Here is a 25,745-nt window from a genome sequence, read left to right as displayed (position 1 = left end):
TTGTTTTTACCTCTCTTTTTTACTAACTTTCATAATTGTATTTGTTTGTTTGCTACAGGCTTCTGCAAGGGCAGAAAGGACACAGGAAATCGACAACTGCCCTTTATTAATAAGGGTTTAAAAGCTACAATTAAGGTTTGACTACTTCTACTCACGAACATATTTCTGGCTAAATTATCTTTTCGTTCTTGCTCATATGTTTCGTATTTTAAAAATATCTCTTTGTTTTAATTACATTTTTTATTGTAAAACAATTTTAGACCCACAGAAAAGATGGGAAAAGTGTACGGAGTTCCCGTGTGCCATTCACCCAGCTTCCCCAAGGACATCTTACACAATCGAAGTACAGTTACCAACATCAGGAAATGGACAGCTTCCCTCGATCCCCACCCCAACCTCCCAGCTCCCCACCTTTCCCCAACATAAACAAAGGCCCATTATACTCTAGACCACGTTAAGAAAGCAAGCAAATCATAAGTCAGTGCCTCCAAAATGTTAGCTTACCCATTGAGGAAAGGATCCGAGCTATTATTAGTGATGGATCTCATGTCTGGGGTCATGGCTGGCGGGTTGACAGCAGCCTGAACGGTGGCCAGAGTCTCAGCTTCCATGGGGAGCTGTCTACAGAGGGCGGCTTCCTATAGAAATAGGACAGTCACAAGGAGGGCAAGTTATTCACTCATTGTCACAAGGATCAGAGCAAAGGGTATTTCACATGAAACCTTTTCACCAAACACAGAGCATTTCATGTGTGTTCCCAATCAGTCAAAACCATCAGGAAATCATCACTGTTCTTTCTCCAGAGAAAGTCTTCCAGGCATAAGTCACTTTCTGACATTCACAAAGTTAATGAGAAGCTCAGCTAGTATCTACCTCAGGACACTTACGTAGCAACTGTCCCACCCATCCAAGTGTTTAAATACCCAAGTCACATAAAGGTGTCAAGACACTTTCTTCCAAGACATTTTTATCCCAGGTGCTCAGACCAAATCTTAATCAATGAAAGCAGCTGAACTCCTTTGGCCTAGCAAGTACATTCTGCTCTTTGCCACGAACAGGCCCATAAAGCTAGCGAATTACAGAGTCAGGCTCTCCATCAGATCATAGCTGGCAGTTCTATGTCAATAGCCAGGAGAACAAAACAACCAGTGAAAAAGTTTGTTAGTCCATCGGTTTTTCTATTTGACTAGTCATTTTGTTGACCTGATTAAAATGGCTGAAGGGTGGGGAACCATGCAGAGCCAATCCAAATCCCACTAACAACAAACTGATAGCATATGGATTTCATTAGCAAAAATCAGAATGCTAGAATTATTTTGTTTTGGCTGGCATGACTTTGCCAAAGAGAGTCAGTCCAAAAGGTTATGAATTGGACTGCAATTACTTTCTCTAGGTAAAACCTCCAGGGAGTCTCTCCCATTTTGACAAACATGAGCAGACATCAAATTCCTTTCAAATCTGCTGCTCTTTCCAGAGAAGAATACTTTTGTATGTTTATACTTGCATCCAAAACCCAAGTTAGGCCCTTCCTATATTTATGCCTATCAGTTTCCCACTTTCCAGCCTGAAGTCATTGGTCTTCCCATCCCTCAAACCCCAAAACCATGGCTACAATGGCAAACAGAATATTTAGGCCATTTAAATTACGGTATCTCTGTTAGATCTCTTCCAGCCCTAACATGCTATGATTTTAGAGAGTAACTGCTGTCTAGACAAGTCTAGTGAAGTCATCGGCAATAAAAACTTTCGGTTACTAGAGTTCATTGTACTGTTATGAGGAGTTATGGTAGCATGACTCTTACAAAACTGAGACTCCTGATTGATAAGAAACTGCATTGTTAATTTGTAATGAAATAAACATCCTGTCTAGGAAGGGCTTCTGGCTCACTTCTCTTCATCCAAGTTGCAAATAACCAGAATACTTAACAAATTTTCTTCAGTTATCCATAAAAAGCAAACAACAACAACAACAACGGGATATTTTTTTAGAGGTGATTTTAGTCCATAATTTCAATCTTCAAACTACCTTCTGAATAAGTCTAGAAAAATTAAATTATTTCCTGACAGATGTTTTTATATGGCAGGCAGTGTGCATTAGAAACCTTATTCTCCAACCAAAGGTCACCTGAAGGCCTCATACAGAAGAACGACAGGGACTGAACCGGTGGGAGAAGCCTGGAGTCCACCAAGCACACACACATACACAAACCACAGTCTGAAAACATCTAGTCAATGATATAATTTCTAGTTTTTTATAAACTGTAACTGCAGAGATCCTTTGGGCAATAACCTTCATTACATAAAAAATTAACTTTAACTAGCACAATCCATTTTATAACCATTCTGAATAGATGCTTTTTTTGTTTCCTTTACTTTATTTAAATTCAATTAACATATAGCATATTATTAGTTTCAGAGGTAGAGTTCAATGATTCATCAGTCTTATATAACACCCAGTGCTCACTGGATCACGTGCCCTCCTTAATGTCCATCACGCAGTAACCCCATCCCCCCACCCCCTCCCCTCCAGCAACCCTCAGTTTATTTCCTATGATGGAGAGTCTCTTACGGTTTGTCTCCCTCTCTGATTTCATCTTGTCTTATTCTTCCCTCCCTTCTCCTATGCTCCTCTAAACAGATGCTCTTTTAAACATAAAAGTGGAAGAGATTGCTGCATTTCCTTATATCTAACAAAATTTTTTCACCGTAAGTCTTAAGAATACTAACTGAATTTCTAATATCCAGGTAGTCTGAATTTAAATACAATAAGAATTACTGGGGGCGCCTGGGTGGCTCAGTTGGTTAAGCAACTGCCTTCCGCGCAGGTCATGATCCTGGAGTCCCGGGATCGAGTCCCGCATCGGGCTCCCTGCTCGGCAGGGGGTCTGCTTCTCCCTCTGACCCTCCCCCCTCTCATGTACTCTCTCTCATTCTCGCTCTCTCAAATAAATAAATAAATAAATCTTTAAAAAAAAAAAAAAAAAAAAAGGGCGCCTGGGTGGCTCAGTTGGTTAAGCGACTGCCTTCGGCTCAGGTCATGATCCTGGAGTCCCGGGATCGAGTCCCGCATCGGGCTCCCTGCTAAGTGGAGAGCCTGCTTCTGCCTCTCTCTCTGCCTGCCTCTCTGCCTACTTGTGCTTTCTCTCTGTGTGTCAAATAAATAAAATCTTAAATAATTAAATGTTAAAAAAAAAAAAAGAATTACTTCTGGAACTTCACTGTATAAAAAGATACAGATGCACACACACACAAACACACACACACTATATATATTAATTTTTTGTCATCTATAATAACATACAAGATGAAAGTAAAATGTTTAAAATTATAAGTAAAAATATCAGAAATGAGCTATAAAATATATAGTTCTAAACTTTCCTCTTCATTTAATTTACTCCTGGCATATCTCAAATCGATACGACATATTTTTTTTTTTAAAGATTTTATTTATTTATTTGAGACAGAGAGAATGAGAGACAGAGAGCATGAGAGGGAGGAGGGTCAGAGGGAGAAGCAGACTCCCTGCCGAGCAGGGAGCCCGATGCGGGACTCGATCCCGGGACTCCAGGATCATGACCTGAGCCGAAGGCAGTCGCCTAACCAACTGAGCCACCCAGGCGCCCCACAACATATATTTTTAAGAGAAAGCTTGTGTGTGGTTAAATATATAAATAAAATTCAGAAGACTAGAATAACCAAAGCTGAAAGAACCTACACCATATTGGGGAAAATGTTTCACTGTGCCATCTGCCAATTCACATCTGTTCCCGCTATTTTAAATTAAAGATAGCTGAAGTTCCATTCCTCAGCATCGTTATTTCCCCCAATTATTTTGAAGGCTTGACCCCATGTCACAGAAGAGGCAATGCTATGTTCTCTCTGGAGGGGGCTCACATTATCATTTCCCACCTTTTAATGACTAACAAATGAGAAAGGATACAGAAAGGGTGTTGAATGTACCTGAATAATAACCTTGGAATATAGATCAGACTAGTGTGAGTTAGAAAGTTATCATAGGAAGCAACACTGTCTCCAAGATTATTCTTGGGTTACAAATCATTCCACACAGCCACCAACAGGAAGATCATGGTGGCCCCCTGGATGGTGGCCCACAAATCCCTATGTGACAGCCCTGTCCACCTCCCCTCCTTCATCTCTGACATGCTCTCCTCACTCACCCCTTTCCTGCTGTTCCTCCCACTGCCAGCATCTGCACAAGTGTTCCCTCTGCTTGGAACGTACACCTCGGATCTCCCCAAATTCGTACCTCACTTAATGTCTGCCTCCTACAAACGCTATCTCCTCAGAGATTGCATTAAATTTTCTTCATAGCAACTTAAGTATTTTTGTCTGTGTCTCCCATTATAATGTTAGGAAATTCCACAAAGGAAGGAATCTTATGTGTCATGTTCACAACTATATCCTTGCTGCCTACAACAGTCTAGGCATACAGTAGGTACTCAATAAATACTTGCCCAATGAATAAATGAAAAGTATTACTGGAATTCAAATAGGAATATTTTAAGTGGTGATTAGTAATAAAAGAAAAAAATACACTAAGAGCATTCAATCCTCATCGTCAACCACAAATATAATTAAAATAACACCCTATGTATACATCTCAATTAGCCAGGCACAAACTCCATCCTCGTGTAATGATCCCACTGCTCTCTTCCCTACTCCTAAGACAGAAGATAAGCAGGAGGGCAGAGTGGTCAGAATCAGGGAATCTGGGGCCAGAGGCTTGGATATGAACCTGGCTCTGCCATCTCCCAGCCAGTTAAACTCTCTGTTCCTCATTTATTTTATTTTTTTAAGATTTTTTTATTTATTTGAGAGTGATGGAGAAAGAAAGCACAAGCAGGGGGGAAGGGCAGAGGGAGAGGGAGAAGCAGACTCCCTGCTGGGCAAGGAGCCCAACTCGGGGCTCGATCCCACAACCCTGAGATCATGACCTGAGCCGAAGGCAGATGCTTAACCAACTGAGCCACCCAGGCGCCCCCTCTGTTCCTCATTTATAAAGTGGGGATAATGACAGCATCTACACACGCAATCATTTAATAAATGTGAACTAAGTAATATTATCATCCCGTGTTCTGTATTCCAATCCCAGAAAACAAAAGCAAAACAAAACCAAACAATCTTAGAAGTCGCATTATCATGAGAAATTGATCCATACTGAGTGGTTTGACATTTCTTCCTGGTCAACTCTCACCTTGGAAGGATTAAATCCAAGTGTGAAATTCATCATGATGAGTCAGCAAAGCTAAGAAAACAATTTTCTTTTCTTCTTTTTCTTTTTTTAAATAAGGACAGGTCTGTAAGATTTTTTTTTTATATATATAACATAGAATTAGATTTTAATATACAGGGAGAACAGTGAGAAGTTTCACTTCCCTGAATTATATTTTATAATGTAATAGTTCCATATTTAGAAGTACCTTTTTTTTTGAATGAAAATACTTTACTATTTCTGCTCATGAATTGAAGGAGAAAAAGAGCAGTACAAAACCCAGAGTTTGGAAATAAAAGGACTAACATCACTAACATGTCCGAATCCAAACAAGGAAGGACTTTTTCAAAAATAAAAACTAAATTTAGGTATGAAATTAAATCCTAGGCTCAGGATGATTTCGGCTGCCCTACATGCCTGACTTTGCTCTGACCAAGAAGCAGCAGTCAAGACTGATGAAGGTGAAATGGCTAAAATACAGACAGAAGACGGTGGCACTGGACTAAGCAAACGGATGTGGAAACAGAGGCTCAGTCAGCCCCGGCTGGTCTAGGACTAGACTCAGAGAGTGGGTGTGGCAACTGCTCTAACCGTTGCCAGGGCCCAGCTCCCCCTAGTCTAGGCAGAACAGATGCTAAGCTGGAGGCACATCTGAGCCCCTGGGTCTGACTCTCGTCTCCCACTTCCACTCTAGTCCAGTAGTTCTACTCACAGACGCATTCCCAGGGTCCCCCCACCCTGTCTTCCCAAACAAGCTTTCAGTTTCCTAGACTCCTCCTATTTTGGGGCCCTCTTCATCTAGCCGTATTTCACCCACCCTTACAAGTTCTGTTGTACCACCTTTTCCAGAATGCCTTCCCTGACCACAAGAACCACAGCAAGCCATGAGCTTCCCCCTCTCCTGGCTCTGGACTCCTAAATAAAGGTGTCCAGCTGGGGTAGGATACCCCATGTCTCACAATCCACTCCTCATCTGGCCGCAAAGCATCTCTTCCTACCAACTTCAAGCTTTCTCTTAATGCTATCACCACCTACACCAGTGCAAAAATCCAAGTCCACTGACTCCCTCAGCTCCCTCAGCCCCATAACAACTCATTTTTGTACTTGTATTTATTTTTTTAAAAAATACTATAGAAACTACCAGGTGCCAGGTACTGCTCTCGGCAGTAGGGATATAGCAATGAACACAGATAGTGCCCTACCTCATGGAGGATCCTAGAGAGGGAGACAGATGTGAACAAGGACCAAGCCTTGTGGGTTCTATCTCTTGATATCCCCATGCTCCAAACCTCTGTTCCGTTTCAAGTAGCAGATCAGCATTGCTTCTTTAGCTATTCCAATAGACTTGCCTACCTCTAGTCAACCCCCACAGGGAAGGCAGCATCCAGGTCTCTGTTCTACACTTTGCAAAGAGTGACCAGAGGAGAATAATCAGGTTGGAAGGGATCCAGGTGTCATGTCTTATGAAGAAGCAGGGAACTGTTTAACCAGTAGAGAGACATGAGGGGTATACTTTGGTTCTCAAACTATTAATGGACTATCACATGGAAGAAGGAAGATAGATTCCTTCTACCATGGATTTGAGGCAGATCTGATGAAGGGTTTTCTAGTTAGTAGTCCTGTTGAGTGATGGAACTGGCTCTCTCAATTCTCTGGGCTACTGGCCACTGGAATTCTCAAGCAGTTGTGGAAGGTTAAATGCTATTAGACGTGTTCAGAGCTTGGCACGGAGAAAAAGCATCCCTGGAATCAGAAAGATTGGAGTTCAAATCCCAGCTCAGTTACTCCCTACCTATAACATCTTGGGCTAAATTCTTAATCTTCCTTGCTAGTTTATTTATCTGGGGGAAAAAAAAAGACAGCTTGTAAAACTCACCTTGCTGGGCTGTTATAAAGATTTAAAAGCTTATTATAAAGAACCTGGTCCAAAGAGGCAGTCAACAGAATGAGTTACTGATAGTGTTGTATGTTTTAGGAGGCAGAGATGTCAGCTAAAGCTTGCATATCACTTACTATGTGGGGAGCACTGTTCTAAGCACTTTAGCATTTTATCCTCATGACAACCCAACCGTCTCCATTTTACAGATGAGAAAACTGAAGCACAGAGAAGTTAAGCAAACTTCTTCCCAAAATCTGGCTCCAGAGTCTGTTCTCCTAACCACCACACTGACTGTGGCAGAGAGAGGAAAATCAAGGGTTGAGGTCAGAAGACCTCAAATTTTCGGCTCTTTTACCTACTGGCTGTGGGACTTGGGGTAAGTTATCTCATTTCTCTGAGCCTATTTTCCCAGCTATCAAATGGAAATACCAACCCTCTTCCTTCGGGCAGTATTGAGGAGGACCGGATGACATAGCCTGTTTAGCTGTCCTGAACAGTTTCCCTTGCCCAATTGGGAAAAAGATTGAATTGGACATATTCTATGGTCCTTTTCAATGTATATGGGTGGAGTTAGTGCCCTGGGAATTCACAACACATCAAGCACAGTTGTAAGTTCAGATTTTAAAGACCGGTTTCAGAAAGATCTGGAAAGCTGCCCCTAGTAACCCCACCCCTCCCGTCCCCTGCCACAAGTGTATTTTTTTTTCTCTATCCAAGCTGAGGGTGGAAAGACTGTTGCAAAATAAGGGCTTGAGAATCTCTTTCAGAGTTTGTGGTTGTCCATCTAGGTCTCTGAAACGAATAATTATATGTAGGTTAAAAACAAACAAAAAAACCCCCAAAAAACAAAACAACAAACCCCTTCCCTAGCAGCTGGGGAAGGGGGTGGGGTGTAAAAGAGCGAGAGGGATGTGAAAGACAAATGCTGATTTGTAAGTTGAAGATGTCCCTGGAGGCAAACCTCAAACCTCCTTTCCTTCCAGCTCCCCGCCGGCCTGCAGCCTGCCTGTGGAATAAATCAACAGAGCAGGTGAGAAAGCACACAGCAGTTGAAAGCGTCCTGCAGCCCCATCTGTCCTTGGCTAAGGGAGCACCTGCAGCCAGCCGGCTCCTGCCCTCACTGGAATGTACTTCAAAGAGAAGCGGAATGACAATAACCCTTCTGAGGGCGCTCGGCCTGATGGAAGCCGGCCTGATGGAAGCGTGTGTGGCCAGGGGTTCCACAGAACTGGAGGATTGGACTGTTTTAATTATAAAGGGTGGGGTGAGTAGAAACAAATGAAAAAAAAATCAAATCAAATAAAGACAGTATTTTGAAATCCTAACATTGAAATAGTTACTCTGGTGCAGGAAAGTTGCTGTCTCTGCCAAAACCCTTGGGGACTTCAGAGGCAAAACACTAAACTGTGTACCTTCTTTACTGGGGGGAAAAAATTCCCAATGTAAATTTCTTTTTAACTCTGTGCCAAGAGATTCTAGAAATTCATTGTCACATTTCCTGGAGCCTCCCTTTTTCAAATACCTCATCATACATGCTCAGCTGCCAGACCACTGGTATGAAAGAATAGTCGAAACTCGAACACTGAGGGAAGACATTTGTTGAGTCCATAATGATTATCCATGGCCTGTTTGTTGCTCTTTCAATTCAGGATGTATATCACAATCTTGTGTTATTCTATAATCTGTTATCCCTTAGAATCACATTAAGGAAAACTTCACAATTTAGATATTCTCTCTTCACTTAAAAAAAAAAAATAGCTGAATGGATTTTGAAATGGTGTTTCTTCATACCTTGGTGATCTTATGAAGATCAGAAATATGAAGTTGCTTTTCCTTTGTGCAAATATGGTGACCCTCTATTTGAAAAATGTGTTCAATTTACAATATTTTAAAAAAGGGTCCTTGTATTATTCCTCAACGACATGGGAGCACCAAGACATTTTAAAAGATGGATTATTTCTGGGACTTGATGGAAGCTAGAATTGAAGTTTGCTGGAGAGTACAGACCAAGTCTGTCCACTCCCTGCTGTGCATTTAGTACCTGGAGCATTTGTTGAACAAATCAATGAATGAACTTGCATAGCCAGGCTACCATAGATGGAGTTACATATTGGTTGGATGACATGACCTCTATGTCCCAGTCAACCCTGAAACCTAATTCTATGAAAAGCTTTTCAAGAAGTTAAATTATAGCGTCTGAAGGAAAGACTCTTTATGAAATAGCCACCATTTATGCTTCATGGTCTGCTTTAACACACTTTTTAACCTCTCTAAATAGCTATTCTTCGCATGATAAAAACCAGACTCCAGATTCTTCCCCCAGAGCAGCGCTGCTCACAGCCGGGCGTGTCCCCCCTGGGCCCACGGTCAGGAATGGCTGCTCGAGGCCGGCCAGCTGGCCAGCCGGACCCCATAGTGGATGTCAGGCCTAACAGAAATCTGTGAGACCTGCCAAAAGAATTCCGAGGCCTCCCGCCCAAACCCTCTGTCCTCATCCTGTTGCCCTGGCAACTAGAGGCCAGGCTTAGTCAGCAGTTTTGCTTGACAAGCTGCATTCTCCTGTCCACGGAGCCCCAATTAAGGGCCAGGGTAAAAGCAGGGCTGAATCTATCTAAGAATAATAATGGTTTCTCAACAAGACAGGCCCTGAGAAGGGGCAAGGAGGAGCTAAGACTTCTTCACTTAGGAATCTTCCAGGCCTTGGGGGCTGACGGGAAGTCCTTGAGGTTAAAATCTTCAAGGCAGAAGGCCCCCCAGCTTCCTAATTAAATGAATAATACGCATGAAAAGAAATACTCTGCTCAGTTAAAGCCATCACTCTGTTTTCATGTCAAGGAATTGTTCTTTTAGATGAGTAAATAGTGACTGAAAAGCCTCTTTCTCAATTTCTTACCAGTTACCAAAATTTTCCATTTCATTGGGTAAAGTCGCAAACATGCCCTTTATGATACTGAGCAAATACTGTGTTGATTTTTAAGCTGTAACAGCAGAATATTCTACAGTCATTGTGGGCATGTCTGGTTCATGGTATTTTAAAAATTATGTCCAGCCCTGTTGTAGGAAGGATCCCAGGCAGCTTACAATAGATACATTCAAAGTCACGGCACAATTTCCATGGCTGATACAGAATAAATACATGATGTCCCAATATATTAAGAAGAAGAGATAATAAAACAGAAGTATGATACGCTACCAATTTTGTTTTAAAAACAAAGCATACACACAGATACATACAAAGACTGGAGAGAAATCACCAACATCTTCATAGGCACTCTCTTGAGGTAAGACTCTAAGTGATTATTATGTTCTTGGTTTTGAGTATTTTAAACATTGTTTTACAATGAATTTGTTTTGTCTTTCTTGTGTGATAATTTTACTTTCTTATTATTTTAGCTGATATACAGTAAAACCCACTCTTTGTAGTGCACATTTCTGAGTTTTGACAAATCCACGGGGTTGTGAAACAGCCACCCCAATCAAGATACAGAACAGTGCCACTACCCCGCGAATTCCCTAGTGCTGCCCCTTTGCAGGCAGCCCCTGCCGACCCCCAAGCCTGGCACCCACGTACGTATTCTCTGTTCCTATAGTTTTGCCTTTTTTCAGAATGTCATATAAATAGAATCATAAAGACCTGGCTTCTTTCACTTAGCAAATGCTTCTTTCATCTTAATCAGAAAAAAACAAAACAAAACCCTACCCAATTATATTTTTATAAATTAAAAACTTTATTTTTCTGGGGCACCTGGGTGGCTCAGTTGGTTAAGCATCTGCCTTCAGCTCAGGTCATGATCCCAGGGTTGTGGGATCGAGCCCCATGTTGGGCTCCCTGCTCAGCAGAGAGTCTGCTTCTCCTTCTCCCTCTCCCTCTGCCGCTCCCCCTGCTTGTGCTCTCACTCCTTCTCTCTCTCTCTGTCAAATAAATAAATAAAAACTTAAAAAAAAATAAAATAAAACAATTCCACTCTTTTAAAAAAAAACTTTATTTTTCTAAATCAAAAGAAAAAATTGTCACAAACTGAATTCAAATTTCTTTTTAAAAACTACGAGGATACCAGGAGGCACACCTTCAGCTGAGACTGCTTTCTTTTCTCGAGTTGCCATTTCTCTTAGGAACTCGAAGCTGCCTCTCCAGGTTTGGGAAATTTCACAAAGATGAAACTCTCATTATCACGGACAACCGAGACTGTCTTTCAAAATTCATTCTCCACAATGTCTGCGATGGATGCCTGTGGAAAGCAGGGAAACATCCACTTTCCTAATAAGACTGTGTATTGCAGACCCAGCTGGAATTCTCCTGAGCTTGTTCGGGGCGCCCCTGAGCCTGGAGCACGTGCCTCAACCCGAGATAACTCATCAGTTATCAGACACAAGTTCAACTTGGCTACAGCAGCCAATGCTAACTTGTAGGGACCATTTTTAATGGAACTCTCCTACTTCAGAAGACTCCTACTTGAAGGAGATACCAAAAACCTCACTGGCCCTTTGATCCTAATGTTGCAGATTCTTCAACAACTTGTTGGCCCGAGGGCCCACTGAAGAGAAAAAAAGAAGTACCTTCTGCTCGCTTCACAGAACTCTGTGCTGTGGTGTGTCTGGTCTCTGCTCCAGGAATGAAAGCCAAAGATGGAAAGAGGGAAAGTTTGAATTTACCCTTCTGGCCACACATTTGGATTAGTTGTAATCACCCTGATTTCATCATTTTGCTTGTCTGGTAAGATACAAGTTATCCGAAGGCGGCCAAGTCCCATTTATCTTTTTGTTTGTTATTTTTCACCACATAAATGTTGGTTGGATAAGTGAATGAGGAGACAAAGAAAAGAATGAAAAAAGTAATTTTCCATCCTGAAATAATGAAGGTTCACCTCAGATCTGTAATCAAACTTTCCTTACATCCATTTGTTGACATTCTACATGATTTCAGTGACCACAAGTTAACATGTGAGCCCCTGACATTATGCAGTGTACATCAGCTTATGCAATACTGAGGAGCTTCTTTCTCCACAATGCAACATCGTCAGATGACACGCCTGGAGGGATGATGGCATGGAAGAAGGAAAAGGAAGACGGAGGGATAAAACTAAATTTTTACATGGTATTTCATTTATAAGGAGCTTTCACATTTATTATATATTTAAGGATGATAACAATTTTCAGAATGGTGATGACTTCCCAAGAACTAGGCAACAAATTCACCTACTCATTAAATTTTCCCAACCTCTCTTCCCACTACAGAGATAGAAATAGGATGGGGCCTCCTGGAAATTCTCTCTTGATGGAACTGCAGGCAGGTCAAGGTTGCCTGCAAGGCGGGGACCCTGAGAACACAGCCTGCATGGCTAGGGCCCCCTTGTGAGCAAGAGGAGAGCCATGCTCCTTACAGACTGCCCAGTGAGCTAAGGAGATTCAGGTACTTGTTGACCACGGTGGGCATGGGAGTGGGACAGGAAGAAGAAATGAAGTCTACAGATAATCTTCAGACCTCATCATGGGGCGCCAGGATGGCTCAGTCGGTTGAGCATCTGACTCTTGATTTCGGCTCATGTCATGATCTTAGGGTTGTGGGATTGAGCCCCCTTTGGGCTCTGTGCTCAGCGGGGAATCTGCTTCTCTCCCTCTGCCTCTGCCCCTCCCCCCAGCTCACGCACACACAAGCACACACGCATGTTCTCTCTCTCTCTCTCAAAATAAATAAATAAATAAATCTTATTAAAAAAAATTTTTTTTAAGATTTTATTTATTTATTTGATCAGGGGAAAGAGCAGAGGGAGAGGGAGAAGCATACTCCCTGCTGAGCAGGGAGCCCGATTTGGGGCTTGATCCCATGACCCTGGGATCATGACCTGAGCTAAGGCAGATGCTTGACCAACTGAGCCACCCAGGTGCCCCTAAATAAATCTTTAAAAAAAAATCTTCAGACTTCATCAGGACCATTTCCTTTACCCTTATTCCTGTTTTCTACCTGATTCTAAAAGGCAGCTAAACAGGTTAGCCAAATATCACCTTTACTGATAGTCCATTTCCCTGTCCCGGGCTTAAGTGACAACAGTGAGGCAGAAAATCACCCCCCCCAAAAAAAGGGAAGTAAAAAAACCACTAAGATGATAGACATAATCCACACCAGAACAACAAGGCATCTTGGCAAATGCCCCAGAAAACTATCAGAGAACACTCTAATACTATTTACCATATGGCCTTAAATAGTATCTGTGACACTGAGGAGCAGGTTGCTTCTGGATGGGGGGGAAAAACTTTCCATGATGAAGAAATCCCTTTAGACCTTTTTTTCCTGTATTCTATAAGGAAAATAAAAAGACATCAGAACCATCCATTCCATTCCCTTCTCCTCCTCCTAACTACACACACACACACACACACACACACACACACACACACAGTCAAAGCTGAACTATGGGAGCCTCTGTGAGCAAATCTGGACATTTTCTCCCACTGTCCTATACAGTAGGATTGCACAATATGATGCAGCAAAATGCTCCAAGTTCCACAGCCTCCAGGGATCAGCATTTAATAAACTTGGTTGGCATTTTTGTAATATGAACCATCAATACCACATTCTGGTTCAAAGGCACCTATGGTTGGAATAAAGGAAACAATTCGGGGCACTTTCCCCCACCCCTTTGCAGAAATACTTTCTGTGGGAAAGAAGGAGGTGGGGCAAGAAAAAGAAACACAGAAAGTGGCAGAAACTAAGAAACAAATTATTCTTTACAGAACAGTCTGTAGCTTTGTGCAAGGAAAAATAAAATGCATTAAAGCTCATTTAAATATAAAACTAAGAGAAAAGTTATAAATGCTATTATAATACTGTTACATTTACTCTATAGATATTATGAAACAGAAAATTAATATTCCAAATGGAATTGTTATCCTAAGATAAAAAATAATATAATTATTTCCTGTTAAGAAACATGATACTGTATATCTAAAAACAGTATAAACAACTGTTACCCTAAAATAACCATGAACGTTCAGACATAAATCCTCAGGGAAAAAGGCACAACTGTAGTTATATTATAAAGCTGTATTCCTCAAATTCAGGATGGTTCCACTGAACAACAAAGCACAATTGACATTCATTTCCCTCATTGTCAAAGGCTATGTCTAAGGAATTATTTTAACTCACCATGTTTTTAAAACCTCACACAGGATAGACATTTTATATCCTAGAATTTATTTGATGAGAAATACATTATTCATTTATAGAAATCAATGTGTATTTTTGAAAGTATGAGATGTGACTAAAAGAAAAAGTAGCATTTAGTGTAACACCTCAGGCTCTTGCAAGAAAGCTCTCTGCAACAGTTAAAACTACTTATTTCCTTAAACTAGTGAAAGAGAAGCTACTCACGTATCTTACTTCATGTGAGTCATAAAGCAAAGTCTCAAGAATGAGAACAATAAACTGAAGCTTTCCTCCCTAAAATGTAGCCAGCAAAACTGATGAGACCTAAGAACATGGCCTACATTAGCTTAGCAACACAGAAGAAATAATTCTGTTCTTGCACAGACCAAGCCACTGAGAGAGGCAGAAAACTGTGGGTTCCTTAAGGGATTCTGTTTGATTAATTTTTGGAGTGCTGCGTCAACCCTGACCCACAGAGGCCACACAGCGACATTCTGTCCACTGACTGACTGACTGAATGAATGAATGAATGCAGTATGGCACAGAGGCGCCTGACCAACAGCAACTCTATCAGAGCCCGTATGCAAACATTTTCCTTTCTCATTCTCCTTCAGTTTTCCCTAACTCGTTCTCATGCTCCATGGTGGACCAGAGGTGATTGCAAATTCTTTGTCATTTTGTCCATGGAACATCCCTTCTGCTATCCGCTTTAATCTAGGGCAAATCTGTGATTTCTTTGATTAAGAGCATATGGAAGGGCGCCTGGGTGGCTCAGTCGTTGGGCGTCTGCCTTCGGCTCAGGTCATGATCCCAGGGTCCTGGGATCAAGCCCCACATTGGGCTCGCTGCTCGGCGGGAAGCCTGCTTCTCCCTCTCCCATTCCCCCTGCTTGTGTTCCCTCTCTCGCTGTGTCTCTCTCTGTCAAATAAATAAATAAAATCTTTAAAAAAAAAAGAGCATATGGAAGAAGTGACTCTGTGACAGTTTCCAGAACCAGATCCTAAGACACTGGCAGCTTCTACTTCTTGTTTCTTGGAACATCCTCTCTGGGAGACCCAAGCTGCTAGGCAGTATGTCCCACTAGTGAGACTGCTGTGCTAGCTAGAGATGCCAAATATAGATGCTCCAGGTTTCAGTCCCAACCCAGCCCAGTTTTCCAGCAATCCTTACCATGATGCCACACACTTGAGTAGAGCCATCTTGGACCCTCCAGACCCAACCCACCCACCGGCTGAATACTACTAAAGTGGTCTTCATCAACACCACGGAAGCCAGAAGAACAGGCCACCTGAGCGCCACCCAAATTCCCAGCCCACAGAAATGTATGATAGAATAAAATGGGCTACTGTTTTAAGCCACTGCGTTTTTGGGACGACGTTACACAGCAATAGATCATTGGAACAGGGTCTTCCTCCCCTTCTAAAGATCAGCAGTAGAACCCAAAGGCAGCCATAGCTAGTCCTCGTACTCATATGTTTGGCTCTGAAGACAAGGCAGGCAGATACTGGGAGAAAAACCGAGATTCTACTCAAATGGTTTGGAGTAGGCTTTGGGTCTTTAATGCTTCTAGAGAAAGATTTACCCTGATGGCCCGCAGCTACCTCCCCCCGAGCCTTGGCACCAAAGGTCATGGAGCCTCCAGCAGGCACCACAGAAGGCCATACCTGCCTCATGAGCTCCTCTTGGCGCATTCTGATCCTCTCTCTCTCCATCTGGATCCTCTGAAGCCGGAGCTTCTGCTGCTGCTGCTGCTGAGTGGTCAGAGCATTGGGCATGCTCATGAGCCCTGCTGGGGGGTTCTGAGTAGGGTGGTTCTGCTGGCTCAGGGTAGTGGGTGCCATTTGCTGCTGGTGCTGGTGACTCATCACTATAGGAGGGAAGACCATGCAGGAGATTAATGAACAGGTCCTACAACACCTTATCAAAAAGAGGCCACCAGAATGCTCTGTGCTTTGGAGTATAGATTCCCGAGATTCCTTCCAAAGTACTTTCCTGTTAATCATTACTGTTTAAGTAATTATTACCTTAATTCAATTCATGGGAGGCTCAGACACTGGCCCCACTCCTGACTCATCCAGTCTTGGCATTTTGTGCCCTGTTAAAAATTATTTCACACCTTCCCTGTGTCTAGAGCACATTTTAAGCCTTTAAGAACATAGTGGTCAAAAGTGAATTCCACAAAAGTTTACCACAACATATGATGTAATTTCAGCAGGACATCTGGGTGTGTGTGCACTTTCTAGACAACCTGCGTGTTCATGTCAGAGCTAAGGAGGGCATGAGATTATAGATACACAGCAGTGCACGGTAATATCTAGGATGATGAGTGACTGACAAGCAGGACGTTAAAACACAGTACCTAGACCAGGGATCTACACAGAAGCAGGACCCCACTGATGCTTTGTTAAAAAAGGGTACCCCAAAGGAGCATGAGCTAAGCTCAGAAACAAACACCTGATTGAGGAAAAGATGTTTTCGTTTATGCAAAGGGAAAAATTAGTGTGAAAGAAATTACATAAAAATGATAATCATGGGGGCGCCTGGGTGGCTCAGTCGGTTAAGCGTCTGCCTTGGGCTCAGGTCATGATCCCAGGGTCCTGGGGTCGAGCCCCACATGGGGCTCCCTGCCCAGCGGGGAGTCTGCTTCTCCTTCTGCCCCTCCCCCTGCCCATGTGCACATGCACTCTCTCTCTCTCTCAAATAAATAAATGAAATCTTAAAAAAAAAATGATCATCATGGCGCAGTCAGTTAAGTGTCCAACTCTTAGTTTTAGCTCAGGTTGAGATCTCAGGGTCCTGAGATCGAGTCCCGCATGGGACTCCACGCTCAGTATAGATTCTTTTTTTTTTTTTTTTTTTTAAGATTTTATTTATTTGACAGAGAGAGCACAAGCAGAGGGAGAGAGAGGGAGAAGCAGGGTCCCCGCTGAGCAAGGAGCCCGATGCGGGACTCGATCCCAGGACTCTGGGATCATGACCTGGGCCGAAGGCAGCCGCTTAACCGACTGAGCCACCCAGGCGTCCCTCAGTATAGAGTCTTCTTAACACTCTCTCTCCCTCTGCCCCTCCCTCCTGCCCCCTCTCTCTTTCAAATAAATAAATCTTTTAAAAAATGATAATCATATTTGTGATTGGATAAAACATTCTAGAAGTGTTTTAAACTTTTTAAGGATTTTCTTTCTTTTTTTTTTTTATCTGCACTTACCAACATCTTAAATTTTAGCATGTAGTACTTCACTTGAGGAAAGAATTTTAAAATCCTTTAATGAATTCTATAATTGGCATTCCCACACACACACAAAAAAACATTTTTTAAAAGTGCTAGTTTTCCTTAAAACAGTTTACCAGTCAAATTTGCTTAACTTCTGCCTAGGCAATATCCTATAATAAAGAAAACCACAGTTTTCTGTCTATTTGCTCTTACATTGGGGCCCAAGACAATATACAGTTTTATATACTCCATTTCTGAGGAAAAACTCTCAATTTTTGCTATGTTTGGTATCACTGTCTTTAAAAAAGAAAATCATTGGTGTACCTTATTTAAAGTCTAAAAGTTAAATATTTTACACCTTTCATTTGGAAGACATGGACATCATGTGGAAACATGTTTTATAAGTAAGAATTTTCTTAAATGGGGCGCCTGGGTGGCTCAGTTGGTTAAGCGACTGCCTTCGGCTCAGGTCATGATCCTGGAGTCCCTGGATCGAGTCCCACATCGGGCTCCCTGCTCGGCAGGGAGTCTGCTTTGCCCTCTGACCCTATCCCCTCTCATGTGTTCTCTCTCATTCTCTCTCTCTCAAAATAAATAAATAAAATCTTTAAAAAAAAAAAAAAAAGAATTTTCTTAAATGAATTTTAAAGTAGCCTCATCGACTATATATTAAATGTACATGTACACCCCATTCACACACACACGCACACAAACACGCACACGCACGCACTCAAAAGAGAGCACCAACACAGGATTTTCTGTAGACAAACTGGTTTCCTTGAGGAATGATTAACTGAGTTCACGGCAGGAACTTCCTCTGGACGGGGGTAGAGGTAGGGTAAAAACATTCTTTTTTAAAAAAATTATTTATAACTCCCTCAAATCTATACCGCATTTCCTGTGTGCCAGCCACTGGGCTTGTCGTTGGATAAATAGCTCCTGCCCTCACAGGAATTAACAGGCTGTTGGAAGGAATGTGTAAAGAAATGAGGTGAATTTATATGTGGAGCTGTGGAATGCCAGAATGTTAGGCTTTGTCAGGATTCTTAGAAACGATCTAGTCCATCCCTTTATTTTACGGGAGAGCGACTGAAACCTAAGAGAGGTAAAGGGGTGTGCTCTGATTAGGGGCAGGCAGGACCACCAAAGCCAGGGAGGCCTCCAGACATCCCGTCCACTGGCTCCTTCAACTGTCCTTGGCTGCCCTCGGTCACGCCTTACAGTGAACCACAGAACAGCTGCTGAAACTGAGAGCGACCCTCTGAACACGGTTTGCCTTCGATAGCAAGAAAGTTACCACTTACACAGCAGGTCATCAAAACAGGGCCCAGGGCCCAAAGCCGCTCGCATTACAAACAGGAAGGGTTCCAGGCGGGTCTGGGTGGATTGACAACTGTCTGCTCAGTAACGAGCTCCTGAGCGGGAGGTGAGAAGGTTTGGGATCTGCCTCGCTGGTGCAGGCTTTCCTTTCGGAATCCAGCCCACCACAAGGAAGGCGCACCTCCTGCTAGCATTCCTGGTACACGGGGAAACCCAGTAAATGATGAGGCGAAGGAACGAAACCAGTTGGCTATCTCTTATGTTCTCAGGTTTGAGAACAGGAAAAAAAAAAAAAAAAGCACAGTCCTAATTGATGCAAAATTACTGAAATGAGTGTTTCATTTTTCAAATGACATTCCAGAAATGGTTAGAGCATTTTACAGTCTCTATTGGAAGGCCTGGGTAGGAGGGCAGGGGTTGTGCGCACACGGTATCACCAGAAAAAAAGTGCTCTTAAATACAGATTAAAGTCAGACAAGGTCCAGATATCCAGAAGGGCTTAATTCATAAGGCCCCTTTCAGGCCAGAAGGAAGCTTAGATGGAAGAGTAGTGATTATTTCCAGGGACAGCCATTTCCGAACTTCCGAAAAAGGAAGTGTTTAGCAGTCAGACAAAACTGCTGTAGACCAAAAAGGATGCCCAACTGGGTCTCTAAGAGAAATCTGTAAACTGAAATATTTCCAATATCAGAAATCCCCAGATTAGGAAAAAGAAGCTTAAAAAAAAGTTAGGTTGTTTGTTGGCAGCACAGAGGTTATTAATTTTTAAAACTGACTCAGGTCTAAGGCAGGGATGTCCACTATCACCACTGCTGTTCAACAGAGTACTAGAAGTCCTAGCCACAGCAATCAGACAACAAAAAGAAATAAAAGGCATCCAAATTGGCAAAGAAGTCAAACTCTATCTCTTTGCAGATATGATACTTTATGTGGAAAACCCAAAAGACTCCACCCCAAAATTGTTAGAACTCATACAGGAATTCAGTAAAGTGGCAGGATATAAAATCAATGCACAGAAATCGGTTGCATTTCTATACACCACCACCAAGACAGAAGAAAGAGAAATTAAGGAGTCGATTCCATTTACAATTGCACCCACAACCATAAGATACCTAGGAATAAAGCTAACCAAAGAGGCAAAGAATCTGTACTCAGAAAACTATAGAATACTCATTAAAGAAATTGAGGAAGAAGCTAAGAAATGGAAAAACACTCCATGCTCATGGACTGGAAGAACAAATATTGTGAAAATGTCAATGCTACCAGAGCAACCTACACATTTAATGCAATCCCTATCAAAATACAATCAACTTTTTTCAAAGAAATGGAACAAATAATCCTAAAATTTGTATGGAACCAGAAAAGACCCTGAATAGCCAGAGGAATGTTGAAAAAAGCAAAGCAAAGCAAAGCTGGTAGCATCACAATTCCAGACTTCAAGCTCTATTACAAAACTGTCATCAAGGAGACAGTATGGAACTGGCACAAAAACAGACACAAAGATCAATGGAACAGAATAGAGAGCCCAGAAATGGACCCTCAACTCTATGGTCAACTAATCTTCAAAAAAGCAAGAAAGAATGTCCAATGGAAAAAAGACAGTCTCTTCAACAAATGGTGTTGGGAAAATTGGACAGCCACATGCAGAAGAATGAAACTGGACCATTTCCTTACACCACACATAAAAATAGACTCAAAATGGATGAAAGACCTAAATGTGAGACAGGAATCCAGAACACAGGCAGCAACCTCTTCGACCTCAGCCGCAGCAACTTCTTCCTAGAAACATCGCCAAAGGCAAGGGAAGCAAGGGCAAAAATGAACTATTGGGACTTCATCAAGATAAAAAGCTTTTGCAGAGCAAAGGAAACAGTCAACGAAACCAAAAGACAACCGACAGAATGGGAGAAGATATTTGCAAATGACATATCAGATAAAAGGCTAGTATCCAAAATCTATAAAGAACTTATCAGGGTGCCTGGGTGGCTCAGTTGGTTAAGCGACTGCCTTTGGCTCAGGTCGTGATCCTGGAGTCCCGGGATCGAGTCCCGCATCGGGCTCCCTGCTCAGCAGGGAGTCTGCTTCTCCCTCTCCCGCTCCCCCTTCTTGTGCTCTCTCTCAAATAAATAAATAAATAAATCTTAAAAAAAAAAAAGAACTTATCAAACTCAACACCCAAAGAACAAATAATCCAATCAAGAAATGGGCAGAAGACAAGAACAGACATTTTTCCAAAGAAGACATCCAAATGGCCAACAGATACGTGAAAAAGTGCTCAACATCACTTGGCATCAGGAAAATACAAATCAAAACCTCAATGAGATACCACCTCACACCCGTCAGAATGGCTAAAATTAACAAGTCAGGAAACGACAGATGTTGGCGGGGATGCAGAGAAAGGGGAACCCTCCTACACTATTGGTGGGAATGCAAGCTGGTGCAGCCACTCTGGAAAACAGTATGGAGGTTCCTCAAAAAGTTGAAAATAGAGCTACCCTACGACCCAGCAATTGCACTACTGAGTATTTACCTCAAAGATACAAATGTAGTGACCCAAAGGCGTACATGCACCCCAATGTTTATAGCAGCAATGTCCACAATAGCCAAACTATGGAAAGAGCCAAGATGTCCATCAACAGATGAATGGATAAAGAAGATGTGGTGTGTATATATATATATATATATATATATATATATATATACACACACACACACAATGGAATATTATGCAGCCATTAAAAAAAAATCCTGCCATTTGCAATGTGGATAGAACTAGAGGGTATTATGCTAAGCGAAATAAGTCAATCAGAGAAAGACAAGTATCATATGATCTCACTGATATGAGGAATTCTTAATCTCAGGAAACAACCTGAGGGTTGCTGGAATGGTGGGGGGTGGGACGGATGGGGTGGCTGGGTGATGGACATTGGGGAGGGTATGTGCTATGGTGAGCGCTGTGAATTGTATAAGACTAATGAATCACAGACCTGTACCTCTGAAACAAGATAACAGGAAGGGAAAATTGAAGGGGGGGGAATCGGAGGGGGAGACGAACCATGAGAGACTATGGACTCTGAGAAACAAACTGAGGGTTCTAGAGGGGAGGGGGGTGGGGGGATGGGCTAGCCTGGTGATGGATATTAAGGAGGGCATGTACTGAATGGAGCACTGGGTGTTATACGCAAACAATGAACCATGGAACACAACACTAAAAACTAATGACGTAATGTATGGTGACTAACACAACATAATAAAATAAAATTAAAAAAAAAAACTGACTTGGTTCTGGTAACTTAATGAGGTGACAAATACATCGGAGCAAGACTACCTTCAGGGACGTGGAGAGCCTGCCCTGTCGGTGTACAAAACCTGCACCGGGTTTACTCACGATGGACGCCACACAACAAGCAAATACTGCTTGGCAGATTTTATTAGCGTCTGCCTCCTTATCTGGGGGAGTTGGAGACTTGGAGAGGAGCTCTTCTAACACCACACCCTTGCTAGTCTTCAAAACATCAGCCCTCACAGAGACATGGATAGGGAGGAATGAGGGCAATGTTGCTTTCCTTCACTTCATTTCAATTTGATCATGCAGACTGCACCATCTCCAGTTACTACCTAGAGAGACTAGAAAAGAATGGAACTTAGACAATAGTTTTGTTTTCAAAGGAGAGCGCACACACACCCACAGAACTTTGTTATGAGAAGATTCACCATGGTATTATGTATAATAGCAAAAAGACTAAAAATTGGGTCCACCGATGAGAGATCATGATCCATCTGTTCAGAAATTCTTGATAACCATGCCCGACAATGAGGGAGCTCTGTAGGTACTTAAATGGAACAATCTCTAGGAAACATTAGAGAGGAAAAAAAAAAAAAACCCGAGGGATAGAATTTTATGTACGGACATGCTATTGCTTGTAGTTAGAAAGGAAGGGTATATTATACATAGAGAGCAAATCTCTCTAGGAGGATATACAAGAGACTAGTAACAGTGGGCGCCCCTAGGGAGGAAAGCAGGTGTCAGGGATGGGAGGAGATCTTCCTTTTCTTCTTCTGTACCATTTGAAGCTTTCCTATGTGCGTTTTTACTTATATAAAACATAAAAATACAGAAGTAAAAAACATAAAAACGTGGTCATGTATGCACCAAACCCAGTATTTTCTTGATGGGAGTGCAAGGAGGTAACTCCAAATATGATCTGATAAGCAACAAATATGGCTTAAGAATGTAATCAAGATCATGAAAGCTGAGAGCCCGCCTGGTACAACTCCTCCTTGTAGAAATGACAAAAATCAATACCCAAAGGAAGAGTAAATTTGGTCATGGTCATAAAATGGCTAGGAGCCTAGAAGCCAGGTGTCCTGGGTCCACTGAGGTGCCCATGATTCAACCTGCCACTCTGCTCCCTCTAGTCATCTGATTTCCAGCTATTACTGAACCTTCTTCTCTGAGCTTGCGGCTCATGAACGTTACTGACAGTTGAGGTTCTTTAAAACCACTGCTTTTGCTAGCTACTCGGAGAAAATGGGGGCAGGGAAGGCCCAAGACAGAGATAAACAGAGAGGAGGTCCTCGGGAGAGCACGGGAAGGTAAAACATGTAAATCTGCAACGAATATAACACTTCTTGGAATAATACGCCAGAACATTTTAGGGACAGAACATGTATGGCCATGTATCCCAAATGCCGTTTCTGAGGCTAAACCAGTTGAGGGCAGGTTGCCATGAAATGCTAAAGACCTCATCAGCTCTAGACTTTTGCCAGTCCCCACAGAAAGGAATAACCCAAACAGAAGATTTCTCCATTGAAGCAGGAATGCATCAAAACTAAAGCAGAGAATCTTTTTTTTTCCTTCCAAGAGAGTTAGAATTTAAATTTAAATCCACATTTATCTTTTTCATTGTTTTCATCTCCTTTTCCTTTTTTTTTCCCCTTCAATAATTGGCTTTCTCTTCTGTCTCTGGAAATCAATAAAACCATGCTCTGCAGCTATGTGGTCAGAAACATTTCACTGCTATTATTCAGTATAAAAGAAAACACAGAGTCAAACAAACTCCATAGCATCTGAGATCCGAACACCCTTTTGATTCCATGACTATGTCCTTGGTGGAACCAACAGTCAACACAGGAATGGGGTGTGGTGGGGGGTGATTATCCATGTTGACTATAACCCTTTGGTTAATGCTGCCCCAGACCACGTCCACTGATGTACCCTCGGGACTGTTCCAGCAAACACACTTGGTCACTTCTACGAAGACCCAAGAGTAGGCTCAGGACAGGAAGGTCCATGAACTCAGTTCTAAGCCCACACATCACTTGTTACCTAAGAAACAAATATGTAAAAAAAAAAGGTAAAGGCTTCACTCCTGAACTTTTTGCCTTTTGCAGCACAGGGGAATGGGGAGCAACAGCTCATAAAGTGCTTTGGCAGCTTCTTCGAGCCAGGAGCTGCAGACGATGAGGGAGGCCAGTGAATCAGAGGCTGCCCAGTGCGCCTCCTGGAATGTTTGACAAACGTCTTTTTGGCCTCAGAGAGGTTCAGTGACTTGCTATTCTTGTGTCCTGGGCTTGCTTCCCTTGTTTTTAAAACAGGATTTTAAAACAGACACACAAAGACATACAGAAACACACACACACAATGCCAAGTGAAGAAACAAAACCTTAAGGGGTTAGGTTCAAATATGAAACCCATCACAGGCCTGCACAGAGCTGGCTCGGAGTAGGTTATGGAAAGAACAACCAGTGTGCTGATGGCTAGAAGCCACCCCAAAGCCCTAGAAAGACACAGAAATTACTTTATTCCCTTCAAATCCTTCTCCCCAATTCACATGTGAGTTGGGAGGGAAAAGAGGAATGCCTGTGGCTGGTATGCATTTCTCATCTCATTCTCAGCCTCCTTTCTCCTCCTGACAAACTTCTCAGCTGAGAGACCACTATACCTGGCACTTTAAGTTGAACCTTTTTTTTTTTTTTTTTTTAAGATTTTATTTATTTGACAGAAAGAGGGAACACAAGCAGGGGGAGTGGAGGAGGGAGAAGCAGGCTTCCTGCGGAGCAGGGAGCCCGATGCGGGGCTCGATCCCAGGACCCCGGGATCATGACCTGAGCCGAAGGCAGACGCTTAACGACTGAGCTACCCAGGCGCCCTAAGTTGAACTTTTAAAAATACATGGTTTTGTCAACATGTCAGAGGCACAAATCCATTTAAGTGAGCGAGAAGGCCTCTGTAAGCACTCCATGACTTCTTCCAGCCCCAGCACCCACTCCCCAACTGTGCTTCTGTTCTACCAGTAATGGAGAAAGTGTCATGTGTTACGGACTATGGTTCATTAGTTGCATAAAAATATAATATCCATGAGTTCACACTCATATAAACAAATTGCTGAATATATAAATAAATGGAGGGTGAAGAGACAAATCTCCTGAATGGAAGAATTCCAAATAATTTAATGTAGATACACTGTCCTCAAGGAGGGGGAGCAAAACTTCCACTCCTTAACAATGGATTGTGTATAGTGACCTCCTCCCAGAGAGTACGGTATTGAATGGGGGGTGGGGGGGAACAGTAACTTTACAGGGGAGAACTCCTGTGTATCAGCCAGCTGATCAAGGTCAACCTCAAAAATGATAAGCCATAGTGATAGCATGACCCTTGATAAGATCTGACAAAAAGCGCACTTCCTCCCAAAGCCCATCATCCCAAGTCTAATCACAGAAAAACATCAGACAAATTCCAACAGGGGGGAATCCTCAAAATTCCTAAGCAGTGCTCCTCAAAACTATCAAGGGCATCAAATCAAGGACAGTCTAAGAAACTTGTCATGGTTAAGACAAGTAAAGGTAATGTGGTATTCCGCACAGGACTGTGGAACGGAAAAAGACACTACGTAAAAACTAAAGAAATCCCTGTATCAATATTGGTTCATCAATTATAACAAATGTAGCATACTAA

The 25,745-nt window shown here is 42.4% G+C and overlaps 1 protein-coding gene across 1 annotated transcript in view; it reads right to left on the bottom strand.

Annotated features, from left to right (window-relative positions):
* WWTR1 (WW domain containing transcription regulator 1) overlaps positions 1–25,745 on the bottom strand; it is a 135,661-nt gene that overhangs the window by 8,708 nt on the left and 101,208 nt on the right. The window contains exons 4-5 of the mRNA XM_045903573.2: positions 15,921–16,123; positions 505–638 (exon numbers count right to left, since the gene is read on the bottom strand). Coding sequence (XP_045759529.1) covers positions 505–638; positions 15,921–16,123 — 337 coding nt within the window. The remainder of the gene's footprint in view (positions 1–504; positions 639–15,920; positions 16,124–25,745) is intronic.

The sequence above is a fragment of the Mirounga angustirostris genome, unplaced genomic scaffold (assembly GCF_029215605.1).
Source record: "Mirounga angustirostris isolate CCGP_5_RB_7025 unplaced genomic scaffold, mMirAng1.0.hap1 SCAF_1, whole genome shotgun sequence".
NCBI lineage: Eukaryota > Metazoa > Chordata > Mammalia > Carnivora > Phocidae > Mirounga > Mirounga angustirostris.
Note: the sequence above shows the minus strand (reverse complement) of the source record. Positions and strands in the feature narration are given on the sequence as shown.